Genomic DNA, 15,160 nt, shown 5'->3' on the forward strand with positions numbered 1-15,160 from the left:
GCTCCAATTACACTTCTAATTCATCCTCAGAGGCAAATTGTCCATCAGGATCAATTAAGCTCCTCTTTCAAACAGGAAACAACACACAATGTAAATCAAAAAGTGCAGGAAAAGAAAGATAATGTGAAGCAATTGGAGAGGCTCCACTCTCTCCCAAGGTCTCAATTCTCCTCTTTTTGTTCGATCCCGTCCCTCTCTCCTCAGCCTTCCCTTTACTCCCTTCCGCGCACTCAGTTTGTTGCAACAGAATTTGCTGAGTCACCATCCTTTGCTTCAGTGATATTTGGGCCCTGATCACCTTTAGTTGAAGCCCAATTCCTCCTGTGCTTGTCCCTTTTATATACCTGAGTAGGCTTGGACTGGATCGTATCAATACTGCCCCCCAATGCAAGAACCTTGTCCTCAAGGTGGAAGTGAGGAAACTGCCCATTAATGACCGGAAAAGATTCCCAAGTATTTTCAAATTCTGGCAAGTGATGCCATTTGACCAGCACCTGAAGCTCCCCTGTGATGGACAATCTCCATTGTACCAACTTTTCTGGTTCCACAATCAATTCCCAATTCTCAGAAAGGGCCTCAGGCAAAGGTTGTGCATTCAGAACCGGAGTGACAGCCTTCTTGAGTAAAGAGACGTGGAAAACCGGATGGACTTGACAACTTCTGGGTAATTGTAACTTATACGCAGCTGCTCCAATTTTCTCCAAGATAACATAGGGACCATAATACCGGGGACTCAATTTCTCGTTAACACGCCTTGCAATTGTTTTAAGCCGATAGGGCTGGAGCCGTAGATAAACATAGTCACCAGGAGCGAACTGGACGTCCCTTCTACGCTGGTTGACATGGACAGTCATACGGTTCTGGGCTTGGACCAAATTTTGCTTCAGCTCGAGCAAAATTTCATCTCTGGCATGCAAAGAATTGGACAGAGCATCCACGGCAGAGGCAAACCCTTCCCCTCTAAACAGATGGGGGGAATCTCTACCATAAAGGGCCTTGAAGGGTGTCATACCCGTGGCATCCTTGTAGGTTGAGTTGTACCAAAACTCAGCCCAAGGAACCCATTTATGCCACAGCTTAGGCCTAGGTCCACAGAAACAACGTAAGTACACCTCTAAACACCGGTTTACTACCTCCGTTTGACCGTTAGTCTGTGGATGGTAAGCAGTGCTATAGTGCAACTTAGTACCGGCACTTTTGAATAGGTCTGTCCAAAAAGAGCTCATAAAGATCCGGTCCCTATCTGAAACAATGGTTGATGGGAACCCGTGAAGTCGTACTATCTCCTTGATGAATAGGTCAGCAACATCTTTGGCCGTGTATGGATGCCTGAGGGGGAGGAAGTGCGCATATTTTGTGAGGCGGTCAACAACTACCAATATTGTATCGAAACCCATAGACTTTGGCAGCCCTCCCACAAAATCCATGGAAATGTCAGTCCACACCTTTTCTGGAATAGGTAATGGTTGCAACAACCCAGCTGGGGACAAATTTTGTGCTTTATTTTGCTGACAAATGGTGCATGCAGCCACATACTCCTTGATACATCTCTTCATCCCTTCCCAATAAACCAGCCCAGCCAACCTTTTATAGGTTCTAAAGTATCCAGAATGCCCCCCAAAGCTGGAATCGTGGAATTCATGTAGCAAAACAGAGATGAATTTAGAATTTTTAGGCAAAACTAACCTCTCATTGTAGTACAACTTGCCTTCGACCAATTTAAATCCTTGATGAACGTCACTGCCAATTAACAATGCTTGAATAATGCTTCTCATCTTACTGTCATTGTGTAATTCCAGCTCTAGGTCCTCCAATATTGGCAGCTGCAATCTAGTGATGCCGCACAATTGCATTTGTCTAGAGAGCGCATCAGCAACGTGATTTTCCTTGCCCGGATGGTAGTGGATCTCAAAATCAAATCCAATGAGCTTAACTGCCCATTTCTGCTGCTCCTCATTCAATACTTTCTGATCAGTTAAGAATTTCAAACTCTTCTGGTCAGTTTTTATGACAAAATGTCTCCCCATCAAGTAATGCTTCCACTTTTGTACGGCAAAGACTATGGCCATAAGTTCCTTCTCATAGATTGACTTCCCTTGTGCCCTTGGGGAGAACCCTTGACTTAGAAACGCAATAGGTCTGTTGTCCTGCATTAGGACAGCCCCAATTCCTTTTCCTGACGCATCTGTGACCACGGTAAACAACTTAGAGAAATTAGGCAAAGCAAGAACAGGGACGGTACTCATCTTCTCCTTTAAGAATTCAAAGGCTTTCTCCGCCTCTGCATTCCATTTGAATGCATCTTTCTTAAGCAACTCTGTTAATGGTTTCGCAACTTTCCCATAGTCTTGCACAAACCGCCTATAATATCCTGTCAAGCCTAAGAAACCTCGCAGGCCCTTTACATTTTTGGGTGTTGGCCATTCCCTCATAGCCTTAACCTTACTAGGATCAGCACTGACTCCTTGAGCTGTTATAACGTGGCCCAAATATTCCATCTTACTCTTTCCAAAACTACACTTCTTCCTGTTGCACACCAATGAATTTGACCTTAGGGCCTCAAAGATCAGACGCAGGTGCTCCAAGTGTTCAACTCTGCCCTTGCTGTATACCATTATATCATCAAAAAATACCAAAGCGAACTTCCTCAGAAATGGACGAAGGACATCATTCATAAGAGCTTGAAATGAGGAAGGTGCGTTTGTTAACCCGAAGGGCATCACCAAGTACTCGTAATGTCCTTGGTGTGTTCTAAACGCGGTCTTTGGTATGTCCTCTTCTCGCATCCTGATCTGATGGAATCCAGATTTCAGATCGAGTTTGGAAAAAATTGTTGAGCCCCCCAACTCGTCTAGCAACTCATCCACCACCGGAATGGGAAACTTATCAGGCACAATCAGCTTATTCAGGGCTCTGTAATCGACACAGACCCTCCAGCTCCCGTCTTTCTTCTTTACCAAAATCATGGGACTAGAATAGGGGCTGGTACTATGCCTAATCCACCCATCACCCAATAACTCAGCCACCAGATTTTCTATCTCAGACTTTTGATAGTGTGGGTACCTGTATGGCCGTATGTTTGGCACCGTGCTCCCAGGTTTCAGGTTGATTGCATGGTCGTGTTCCTTCTTCGGCGGCAGCCCCTTTTTCTTCTGGAAGACATCTTCGAACCAAACCAACAAGCCTTCCAACTCCTCCCATGGTTCTTCACCATCTGGACCCTCTTCTTCTTCAGATTTTAGAAAAAAACCTTGTCCGTGGTCTTGCAATGCCTTAACCACAGACTTCAGGGAGGCTACAGAACGAAACAAAGTCGGATCCCCCTTGATTACGACTTCTTGTCCCTCCTGCATGAACCTCAGAACCAAGTCCTTGAAGTTGGCTCTTATATCCCCAAGCTGAGTGAGCCACTCCAATCCCAACACCACATCCGCGCTTCCCAGATCAAAAATGTAAAGATCTTGGTTGATCCTTGCTCCCTGAAGTGAAAGACTCACTTCCTTACACACCCCCTGACAACAAACCTTGTGGCCATCTCCCACCTCCACATTATACGTTTGGGTCTCTGTAACTGGTAGCTTCAGTCGCTCAGCCACTCCTCTCTCTATAAAGTTGCTTGATGCCCCACAGTCAATCATCACGACGACGCCAGTCCCGTGAATCTCTCCCCATGCCTTGAGTGTTTGGCTTGAAGAGAGCCCCAGCAAACATTGCATCGAGAGCTGAGGAGTTACGTCTTCGTTTCCTCCTTGTGGATCTGTATCTTCAAGGATCGTCGGCCCTTCCATCGACTTTTCTCCCTCCACACAGTCATTGTCTTCGACTATCATCACCTGAAGATGCTTGAACGGGCATCTATGTTGGGGGTTCCACCGTTCGTTGCAGGTAAAGCACAGCCCCTTGGCCTGACGTTCCCTGGCTTCTGCTGGTGAGAGACGTCGATTGCTACTCGCTTGACTCTCCGTCGCGAGTCCAGCCCCTCCGTGTGTATTGACGGTGCCAGATGCCCCTTTTGTGGCCGTCGTTCGTGTTTGCTCCTCGTTTGGAGCCCTAGCAGGTTGATTTAGGGTATTTGAGTGGGCTTGACCCATGACCCGAACCGGATTGGATTGGTTAGCGGAGCCCGATCCGCTCCAGTTTCCCCTATTGGTGTATTGGCCAGCCCAATTACGTTGGGCCTGATTTCCTCTGCTCGCTCCTGTTGGCCCAAATCCTCTCCCTGTCCCCAAGCCTTCGTCCCTCAATGCATCATTCCTCTTCTCTATTTTCAGAGAATACTTCATCATCTCTGATAAACTTATGTTGGGAGTCATCATCAACTCTTCACGAACGCTACACCGGACGCCATTAATCCACGCACCCTTCAAAAGCTCTTCATCCTCAAAACGCAAAGCACCAATAATCTTCTCGAACTCGCACCTGAACTCCGCCATCGTTCCCGTCTGCTTTAAGGAATACAGAGCTCTATATGGGTTATCTAGAGCTTCCGGTTGGAACCTGCTCAAGACTTCTCGCCGTAAAAACTCCCAACCCACATTGGGGTTGTTGATTTCCCACCACAGGTACCACTGTAGGGCTTCGCCTTCCAACGTAACCATCACTGCAGCTACCTTGTCTTCTTCGGCTACACCGTTGATACTGAAGTACCTTTCTACTTTGTTTATCCACCCGTACGCGTCCTCCCCGTGGAACAAGGGTAATTCCAAACGCCTGGTTGTTGACATAACCGGATTGTATCTCCGTCCTGGCGGTCCGGTTGTGTAGCGATTAGAACCGTCATTCTCGTCGTGAGAATCATTTCCCCTGAGTCTCGTTATGTCATCCAATCTCCGAAGGATCTCTAGCACCCCCGTTTCGCCAGCTTCCACTCTCCTTAGTATTTCAACGTTTTGAGCCTCTGTCCTGCGCAGCCTCTCCTCCATAGTATCAACACGGTTTTCCATGCTTCTAGTTACGACCATCCCACAGAGCTCCTAGATCGGAGCTCTGATACCAAATTGATACAGACCAACAACAATCAACAGTAAATCAACTCAAATCAGAAAACGAAACACAGCTCTATGAAAGAAATACGTCCATATCTGTATTATAACTGAAAATGATAGGCTCCAATTACACTTCTAATTCATCCTCAGAGGCAAATTGTCCATCAGGATCAATTAAGCTCCTCTTTCAAACAGGAAACAACACACAATGTAAATCAAAAAGTGCAGGAAAAGAAAGATAATGTGAAGCAATTGGAGAGGCTCCACTCTCTCCCAAGGTCTCAATTCTCCTCTTTTTGTTCGATCCCGTCCCTCTCTCCTCAGCCTTCCCTTTACTCCCTTCCGCGCACTCAGTTTGTTGCAACAGAATTTGCTGAGTCACCATCCTTTGCTTCAGTGATATTTGGGCCCTGATCACCTTTAGTTGAAGCCCAATTCCTCCTGTGCTTGTCCCTTTTATATACCTGAGTAGGCTTGGACTGGATCGTATCAGAATCACTCTCAACTATAACTTTTTTGAGGCCAAGGTACCAAGCAAACTCCAATCAATGGAGGATTGCCCATAATTCTGCTTGAAGAGGTGAGCAAAAACCCAAGAAGGAATGGAAGTCACCAACCCAATCCCCATTTGAGTTGCGGATTAGACCCCCACAAGAGGCTTTTCTTTTCGAAATAGCCCCATCAATGTTAAGCTTCATCCAATCTTGAGAAGGCCGAACCCAGATCAAGGAATTCTCATTGTGCTTAGGCTGGTTTGATCTCACCATGGGGTTGTGTTTGACTTGGTTGATGTCAACCAAATACTTTTGAATCACGCTTATATCATTTTCTGACCTTTATAGTCCCTTTCATGAATTTCTTTATTGCACCATTGCCGGAGAAACCGACAAGTGATGAAGAAGAAATCTCTCCAATCTGTTAATCTTCCATCAAAATAACTTATGCTCCTTTTAAACCAACTAAGCATATCCTGTTTAATAAAATAGAGAGGAAGGTAAGGCTAAAAAAGAGAGCATGTCCAAAGCATTGAAGCCTTTGGGCAGTCTCTAAGCACATGAAGAGTAGTTTTCACCCTATCCTTACAAAGATGGCATCTATCTGTCTCATTTCCCCACTTGGCAAATATATTTTAGTTAGGAGTCTTCCATGGGACATCTTCCAAATCTAGCATTTAATTTTCTCCAATGGGAAGTCAAAAGATAGGAGATTAATCGGCATTAGTTTTGAGTAGGCATGTTTCACCAAGGATGAAAGAGGATTCAACAATTTGAATCTATATAAATACATGAAGGGGAGGGATAATATTTATCACATCTTCATCAAAAAAGCTACGAAGGAGGTTTAGATTCCAATTCCCAATAGAGCTATAAAGAAAGTCAGCCGTTGAATCTTCAAGAAGGAGGAGATGACGGGGTAGTTTTGCCACACCAAGCAGATTTTGGATTACACCAAACCAATTATCCAACCAGAAATGAACCTTTTTATTGTCACCAATATCTCGTGCAAGCTCCTCCAGCATAATGGGCCAAATTTTGCAGAGGTTTCTCCATAAATTAGAGTTGTAGGGCTTACAAGAAGCCTGTCTAGAGAAGTCCATCTTCTTCCCATATTTAGCTATTAATACTTGGGACCAGAGATGAGAAGGAGTCTCTAAAATAGACCAAGTCATCTTGTGAAGGAAGGCCTTGTTTTGCTATCTACAGTTGAGAATACTACTAGCCTACTTTACTTCATATAAATATATGACCTACACCCACATTGGGTACAATTTTCTATTATTTCACATAGCACAATGGCATCGATTGTTCCATGTAGTTGACGCCAAATGAGAAAAAGTCTTTGGTGGTTGTCGTTGTATAACACTTTCCTCAGTACTGAATACTTTTCTAAATTCCTCAACAAACATAAAATATGTCCATCATATATTTATACTTAATTACTAAAAAGCATAAAAACCAAAAATTACTCCCCGTTAAACTCGACTAGCTAGTGTGGGGTGAAGGTAATCCTTGTATGCAGCCTTATCCTTGCATAATTGCATAATTACTAAAAAGCATATAGAATGGAAAATGTTCACCATACACTTAAGAATCTTTTAAATTCACAAGATTACTCATATGAAGAGTTTGGTAACTTGCCTAGCTAAAAGTCTACGTTATAAACTGTATGGTAAAGCGAGTAAATAGATACAACAAAATGAAACGTGCCGGTTGTGCTTATTTTAATACATGCTGACCAATGTCATACACTCATACTGCATGAAACAATTAAACATAATTTTCACATAATGCAGTATTTTTGCATGGCACTAAAGTCCACCTTCAAAGAAGATTACGGAGGTAGTTGCATTAGCACAGATCCTTGAGAGATGACACTCATATGCCAACACTGGACATTTCATATTGCATGCTTACAATTGGTGTATAGTAAAACAATCAAACATATCAATCAAAAGATGAGAAAAATAAACAAGAGGGTCAAATAAACTACTTACAAACCTAAACGTTCGACAATTGATAAGAAACGACCCCAAGATGAATCTTGCCATGTATTCAGAAAATGCCTCTTCCCATATATATCAACTAAAGCAACGAGTAGTGCTAGGAGTTGAATAACCAAGAAATAAATTACATTAGGAGATTTCCAAGACTGAACTCTGCAAGAGTACATCCCAGAAACAACAAATCAGTATTTATACAAAAACAATGAATCAGACAATAAATGAAAAAGAAATCAATCTCACGTCATAAACCCAATCAGCTTTGCCCACCAAGCATCCGGTATACTCCATGACTTTGGCTTAACAGCCCATATAACTAGAAAAGTCACTTGAGAAATTATTGCAACTACAGAAAAGATAGCAACTGGCCACAGTAACAAAAACCTCCTTTGGAAATGAAATCCTACAACAAGAAAACCAACGTTAATAGTAATTAAATACAAAGATTAAAGACAACATGAATGAGATAAACCGCAGTATCCATCATACCAATAAGCAATATCGAGAAACATCAACCCGTATGAATAACTTCTGCATCATTATTATCACAAGAACCAAGTTTTGACAGCCTAGCTCATAATAAATAAAAGTATTCATAAGGTACCAACAGAAGCAACTCCAACTCTCTCAAAATGAATTTTGTGTTTTAATACAAAACTAAACGGGTGTGATTTGTTAGATTGGCAAAATCATATCATTGATTATTTCTTGTATTACCTTTTCTTTGGTTCCTACCAAAACCTCTTAAAATTATAGAAGGACTACATTCCTTACTGAATATACTGCATAAAATTAGGGATGAACTCCGTGTAAAGATAATCTATGTCAAGGAGCTTGTCCAACAAATAATAACAATTCAAAAAATAAAAATAAATTAATAAATAAAAAGGACTGCACAAGAGGTAAATTCATTGTTAATCTGTAAACTGCAAATGACAATAGAATCTTTTGACTATCCAGCAATCAAATAACCAAGAGAGTGTGAGGCAACAGTTCCGTTTTATGTACCACGGTAGAGAAGGAAGAGTTCTCTTTTATGTAGATTTCTCATAGTAAGGACATTGTGATAAAATATCAAAATTAAAGTTTAATGCTCTAAGCAATAATAATTTGAAACCCAAACAGAAAGAACTAAACAACTTACCTAATTGTGATACATTGTACAGAATGAGAAGAAAGGCTATCAAATCAACGAGAGAGATCAAACTCCAGTTGATTAAAGCAGCTGCAGGAAATCAGAGCAGATAAAAATCAGCACTAATTCAACAATGGAGTACATATCCATACATGCTTATATATACAAAGAGCAGACATCAATATCTGTGAGGTAATCGAAAACAATATTAAAAAACAAAAATACAGCTAATATTCTTCATTTCACTGTTCAGTCAATCTAGCAATACTCTTAAGCATTTAAATCTTACTACTCTCAGAAATAAAATCACAGAGTTTATATGGGGATACTCGTCAATAGCTACTGCCTACTCACTCTCACTTCAAAATTAACCACAAATGACTAACTTCAACTTCCAAAATTTCATAATATTTCTAGTTTTCTAAGTCCACAATCTTCAAACGCGATCTAGTTTTTATGATGATTTGAAGTTCAATAGGTTGAAATTAATAAAAGCAAAAAATCAAATCAATCACTAATTATGAACAACTTATACTGTATGGAAACTACAAATGTTAGCTTAGAATATAATATATTATAAGATTTGAACAATTAATTAATCAATCCAACTTAGAAGCTCACTCTTACTTCTTTGAGAAAACGCAAATTCCAGTATCTCGTACCTGTTAGGAGCAGCGAAGGCAGCACGAATCCTGCGAGAAACTTTCCCATTGGATTCGGAGGCAACACGAGGCGATCACATCAAGATTCAAATCAATCAGCTCGTGAGAGATTCAATCCTCTCTTTTTTTTTTCCTGAAATGAGTTCTTAGAATCGCGAAGAAAGTACTTTCCGGCGCAGAGAGAAGAATTCGCCGGAAACTACCACCAACTCGCGAAAATCAAAATATTTGGTTTCACGGCTTTTCTCTTTTTCGCTCTCTACAGTTTTCAGTTTGAGCCCCTCTTTAGGGAAAAGCCTAATACAACAAATAGAACTCCGTTAATTAAAGGTTTTCTAAACTTGCGCAGAATAAACGAATCAAAAGTTTCTCCACAATTTCTTCAAGCTTTTTTTTTTATTATTATTATATATTATTTCATTTTTAGATGTTGCATCGGAAGAAACGTAAGATTTTGCCGAAAAGTTAGCTTGTTGTAAATATTTAAATAAATATATATATATATATATATCTGCTTTTGTCCAATTGGGAATTTTCTATTTAAATAAATAAAATAAAATTTTCGTTGCTTTCCATTCTCGGGGTTCGGAATCATGTCACTTGTGCCTGACGCTGGCTCATATGGCACAGCACATTCAGTTGCGGGGTTCATTTGGGACATTTTGATTTGGGGCCATTCATTTTTAAGAAACCATAACTCGTGGCACTCAACAAAATTTAACAATTTGCCTTTTGACGTGCTGAAGAGAAAACCGAATATTCCATATGCGTTCGGAGTGAACCTACCAGTCTACCACTGTACAAACGGGCCTCGAGATGGTAAAATAGATTGAATTCCACGGATCAATGCCAAAATAGCACGGGTTTAATTATATATTTTAAGGGGAATATTTATGTCAAGTAACAGCGCATTAAATTTTTTTCTACACAAACAGATTTTTATGGGTTTTTTCACCTTTATAATCCTTAATAAATAATTAATTACCAATTTACTCTTCATTTTGAAACTAATTCGAAAATTTAACTCTCTCAAAAACATAACATCAATCTACCCCTGTTTGACCGTTGACCACGAAGCCTATCCGGGTACACTCCTTCCTACCCGGATATTTTTTGAAAATTTTTATCTACCCGGGTAGGTAGGGGTGTACCCGGGTATAATTCTTAAATCTGAGAATTTGTTTGAATTATTTACCCGGGTAGGGAGGAGTGTACCCGGGTAAAAACATAAATATATATAAATATAACATGGAAAAATACCTCTTTTTGAGTGACATTCACAGTTACTAGTTTGATTGTATCGAAGTCTTTGGATCCAAGATTTATAGGTAGACAAACAGAGTTTTGAAAATCATCAGGCTTCACCTTAAGGTCATCTGAAATAATAAAAGTTGTCGTTTCTTGAACAAACCCTTCATTTGCTGGTGAACTACGATGAAATATCTCTCGATTCATTGGTTTCCCACATATGCATCTTTTATTGCGCCCCCCATGGGTAAAAAACTCTTGGGATGTTGAACCAGAAAATAATAATATTTGTGAATTGAAAATCAAACGTCACTAATCACTTTGACTCATCAGTGGGATTTATCCTTAGTATAATAAAAAATCTCATCAATGACAGAGCCCTATGTAAGATAGCAAATTATATGGGGAAAAAAGTGCAATCACCTAAATTTGACGTCCCAATGAAAAGTTACGGTCAATTTACTACGTCGAACTATTTAGCCTCGAGCAATCGGTTCAACTCTATCTTCAAAGGATTAAAAGACAATTGAGAAAATTATTTTAATCTATTATAAGCTATTTTTAATACAAAATAAATTAATCATTATATAGTAACTCACAGAACTATGTTCAATCACGTGTAGATTAATATTTCCACAGGATATAAATTTTACATTTTTTATGATTATTCATAACTTCTATTTTCGTTTTCGTATGCACGTGACTGGCTAAAAAGCTAAATCAATAAAAAGATTACAAATAAATTTTAAAAAAAAACACAATAATCGGGTTACAAAAACATTACTTTAGGTGGTGACGTCGAATATTTTGTTGCGAATAAATGAGAAAGACACTATTTCTTTTTTATTTTTGCAAATAAGAAAGACACTATTTCTAGCGCCCTTTTACAAGACGAAACGTCAATAAAATTAACGTTACAATTGATGTTGGCGGTGGCGGTTTGTATTAAGTTGACCTCACTTTTATCAGATTCAATGTTACACTTAATTAGTATTAAATGTTACTTTTAAATTAGTGCAGTTTTAATGCCAGCCATCCATCCTCAAGCATGTTCCCGAATTAAAAGGAAACGAATTCCAATATTAACGTTACATCTGCATAGAAGGGCAATTTTGATTTTCGAGATGCATGCGTTGTTCAAAGTTTTCAGAAGCTTGATGCTGAATTAAATCGGTATGTAATTTCTTTCAAGTGAAATATCGTACCCGGGTACACTCTTTCCTATCTGGGTAAATAATTCAAATAAATTCCCAGATTCAAGAACTATACCCGCGTACACCCCTACTTACCCGGGTAGATAAAAAATTTCAAAAAATACCCGGGTAGGAAGGAGTGTACCCGGGTAGGCTTCGTGGTCAACGGTCAAACAGGGGCAGATTGGTATTATGTTTTTGAGGGGGTTAAATTTTCGAATTAGTTTCAAATGAAGGGCAAATTGGTAATTAATTATTTATTAAGGGTCATAAGGGTCAAAAAGCCAATTTTTATGGGTCCTACCATAAAAGAAAAATAAAAAACAAAAAAATTGTTTGCACGCTTTTTGATGAGTCAGTAGGAAATTTGTTATCCATCGTGTTAGTTGACATATACATTTCTCATATTTTAATCCATTAACCCGATTAATTCATTTATATGAGGAGCAGGTTAAAATATATTATAGAGAGGGCGGGGCTGGTTAACTTGCATGTAATTTTTTTAAAATATATATATATATATTAAATGTTAAATTATAGATTGATTGGTCTACAAGAATGATTATTATGTGAGACAATTTAGGGTCATAATATTATTATATTATTGCAATTGTAATTTTTTTTGTTTACTTTTGAGTTAGATTAACACAGAAAATAAAAGAAATTTAAGTTTGTTTTTGGATTTAAATATTAGTATCTATACAAATCAAATTGATGCTTATGAAATTCTAGTTACTGTTGGGAACTCGGCTTCTACAGCCTTTTTCGGAAGTCAGTCAGCAAGATTCTGATCTCGGATCTCGGCAATACCTCGGCCTGAATTTCACTAGATCGGGCAGCGCAGCGGAAAATCAAAACGAAAAATCACAAAACATGAGAGAGAGAGAGAGAGAGAGAGAGAGAGAAGGAGAACACAACCAGATTTAACGTGGGAAAACCTTCTTCAATGAAGAAATAAAAATCCACGGGACCTACTCCAAATCAAAAATTCACTATGAAAATAATGATTACACAGAATCAAATTCACCAATGTGGTGGTTAACTCAACCTCTCCAAAAATGGTGATAATCAAACTTCCCTAGAGATGTTTCACTCAAACTCTCTCTAGAGATCTCTTAAATACAAAGCATAAAGCTTTGCTCAAACAATTTTCTCTCAAATTTCTAATCTCTCTCTTCTTAACCTAGCCTCTACCCTCAACTAATGAATATATAGAGGAGGTGAAATTTAGGGTTTAGGGTTTAGGGTTTTTGGGAAACCCCTTTAATGAGCTTGGGTTTAGTGTTGAAGAAGGAAGCCCAACAAATGTCCCCTTTCGACTTCAATGCGTCGGCTTCAGCATCAACCCGGCTCCTTCACAGAAGTCTTCAAATTTCCTTGCTGGAACCGGCTTTGTCATCATGTCGGACCAATTTTGGTCAGTGTGCACTTTGACGAGTTCGAGCTCTCCACCTTCCACCACATCCTGGATCCAAAGATACCTCACATCCTCGGAGGTACTTGAAGATCCACTTCACTGCTTCCCAGTGTTCTTTGCCAGGGTTTGACAGATATCGGCTTACCATTCCAACAGCATACGCCAAGTCGGGTCTAGTGCAAACCATTGCATACATCAAACTTCCGATAGCGGATTGGTACGGGAACTTCATCATCTCATCTTTGTCTTCATTAGATCTCAGACATTGCTTCTGGTTCAGCTTTATGTGTCCGGCAAGGGGGGTGCTCACTGTTTTAGCTTTGTCCATGCTGAATCTCTTCAGAATCTTCTCAATATACTTTTCTTGACTCAGCCACAGTAGCTTCTTCTGTCTATCTTGGATGATCTTGATTCTGAGAATCTGCTTTGCAGGGCTGAGGTCCTTCATTGCGAAGGACGAGCTCAACGCCTTCTTCAAGGCGGCTATCCTCGATTTGTCTTTCCCTACAATAGCATGTCGTCAACATATAACAACAAGATCAAAAAATCTCCGGCCTCATACCTCTTTATAAATACGCAGTGGTCGGCTTCTGTCTTCTCAAACTTGTGATCTGTCATGAATGATTCAAACTTCTTGTACCACTGCTGAGGTGCTTGCTTCAAGCCATAGAGACTCTTCTTCAACCGACATACCAAGTCTTCTTGGTCTGGAGCTCGAAACCCCTCAGGTTGCTCCATATAAATTTCTTCTTCTAAATCACCGTGAAGAAATATCGTCTTCACGTCCATTTGTTCTACCTTAAGGTCCATTGAAGTTGTCATGGCTAACACGGTTCGGACCGGGGTCATTTTCACGACAGGAGAAATAAATCTCCTCAAAGTCTACTCTTTTCTTCTGATTGCAGCCTTTCACTACAATTCAGGCTTTGTATCTCGGCTTCTGTCTGTTCTCTTCATTCTTAACCTTGTAAACCCATTTATTTTTCAGAGCTCGTCTTCCTTCTGGCAACTCGGTCAGCTCATAAGTCTGATTCTCGTGCAGAGACTTCATCTCGTCTTTCATTGCCTTTTTCCACTCTTCTTTCTCTGAGCTCGTCACAGCCTCATCATTACTCTGAGGCTCACCGTCTTCAGCAACAACGGTGTATTCATCAGATGAGTATCTTGTAGAGGGTCTTCTTTCTCGAGTTGGATATCTCGACTATTTTTCAGCTTGAGAATTCGGTTCATCATTCTCATCTCGGATCTCATCATCAACTCGTACCTCAGTGTCTTTGTCATGATCAGCATGTTGCTGGTCATCATTTTCTTCATTTTCTTGATTTTCTCCCCCTGCTTCATCTCGGACAAGAGGGATGGGTTCTTCACGTCTGACAGTAACCCGGACTTTAGGCTTCGAGATGTCATGAATGTTCTCATCTTCATGAAATATCACATCTCGGCTTCTCACTATCTTCTTATTGATTGGATCCCAAAGTCGGAACCCGAACTCACATCTCGGCGAACCAAGATAAATGCATTCTTTAGTCTTCGCATCAAGTTTAGCCCTTTCATCTTTAGGGATATGCACGAAAGCTCGGCATCCAAAAACCTTCAGTTGATTATAGGCCGTTTTCCGACCTGTCCAGACTTCTTCTGGAATTTCTCCTTCAAGTAGCCGTGATGGTGAGAGGTTGATCAAGTCAACAGCAGTTCTGGTGGCTTCTCCCCAGAATGATTTCGGTAACCCGGCATTAGATAACATGCTTCGTACCTTTTCTTCAATAGTTTTGTTCATCCTCTTAGCAAGTCCATTCAACTGTGGAGTCTTGGGGGGCGTCTTCTCAAGTCGAATCTTGGTCGCTCTGCAGTATGCATCAAATGGGTCGCAATACTCACCACCATTATCAGATCGGACCACCTTCAATTTCTTGCTGGTCTCCCTTTCAACCATAGCATGGAATTCTTTAAAGGATTGGAGTACTTCCTTGCATCACGTACAATGAGCCTTCCTTCTTACCTTAGGCCACGACCAAGTTTC

The 15,160-nt window shown here is 40.2% G+C and overlaps 1 protein-coding gene across 3 annotated transcripts in view; it reads right to left on the minus strand.

Moving 5' to 3' along the window:
- LOC133300687 (piezo-type mechanosensitive ion channel homolog) overlaps window positions 1-9,635 on the minus strand; it is a 71,399-nt gene extending 61,764 nt beyond the window's left edge. For 2 of the 3 annotated variants that reach the window (XM_061500258.1, XM_061500257.1), the window contains exons 1-4: window positions 9,283-9,635; window positions 8,630-8,710; window positions 7,729-7,888; window positions 7,484-7,641 (exon numbers count right to left, since the gene is read on the minus strand). In XM_061500258.1, coding sequence (XP_061356242.1) covers window positions 7,484-7,641; window positions 7,729-7,888; window positions 8,630-8,710; window positions 9,283-9,331 — 448 coding nt within the window. In that variant the 5' untranslated portion in view covers window positions 9,332-9,635. Of the gene's footprint in view, window positions 1-7,479; window positions 7,642-7,728; window positions 7,889-8,629; window positions 8,711-9,282 lie in introns of those variants that run through there. The other variant, XM_061500259.1, reaches the window with a different exon arrangement.
- Window positions 9,636-15,160: the final 5,525 nt, after the last annotated feature.

This window comes from Gastrolobium bilobum, unplaced genomic scaffold (genome assembly GCF_033153095.1).
Source record: "Gastrolobium bilobum isolate Gb01-03AN ecotype WA unplaced genomic scaffold, APGP_CSIRO_Gbil_v1 utg5539, whole genome shotgun sequence".
Lineage (NCBI taxonomy): Eukaryota > Viridiplantae > Streptophyta > Magnoliopsida > Fabales > Fabaceae > Gastrolobium > Gastrolobium bilobum.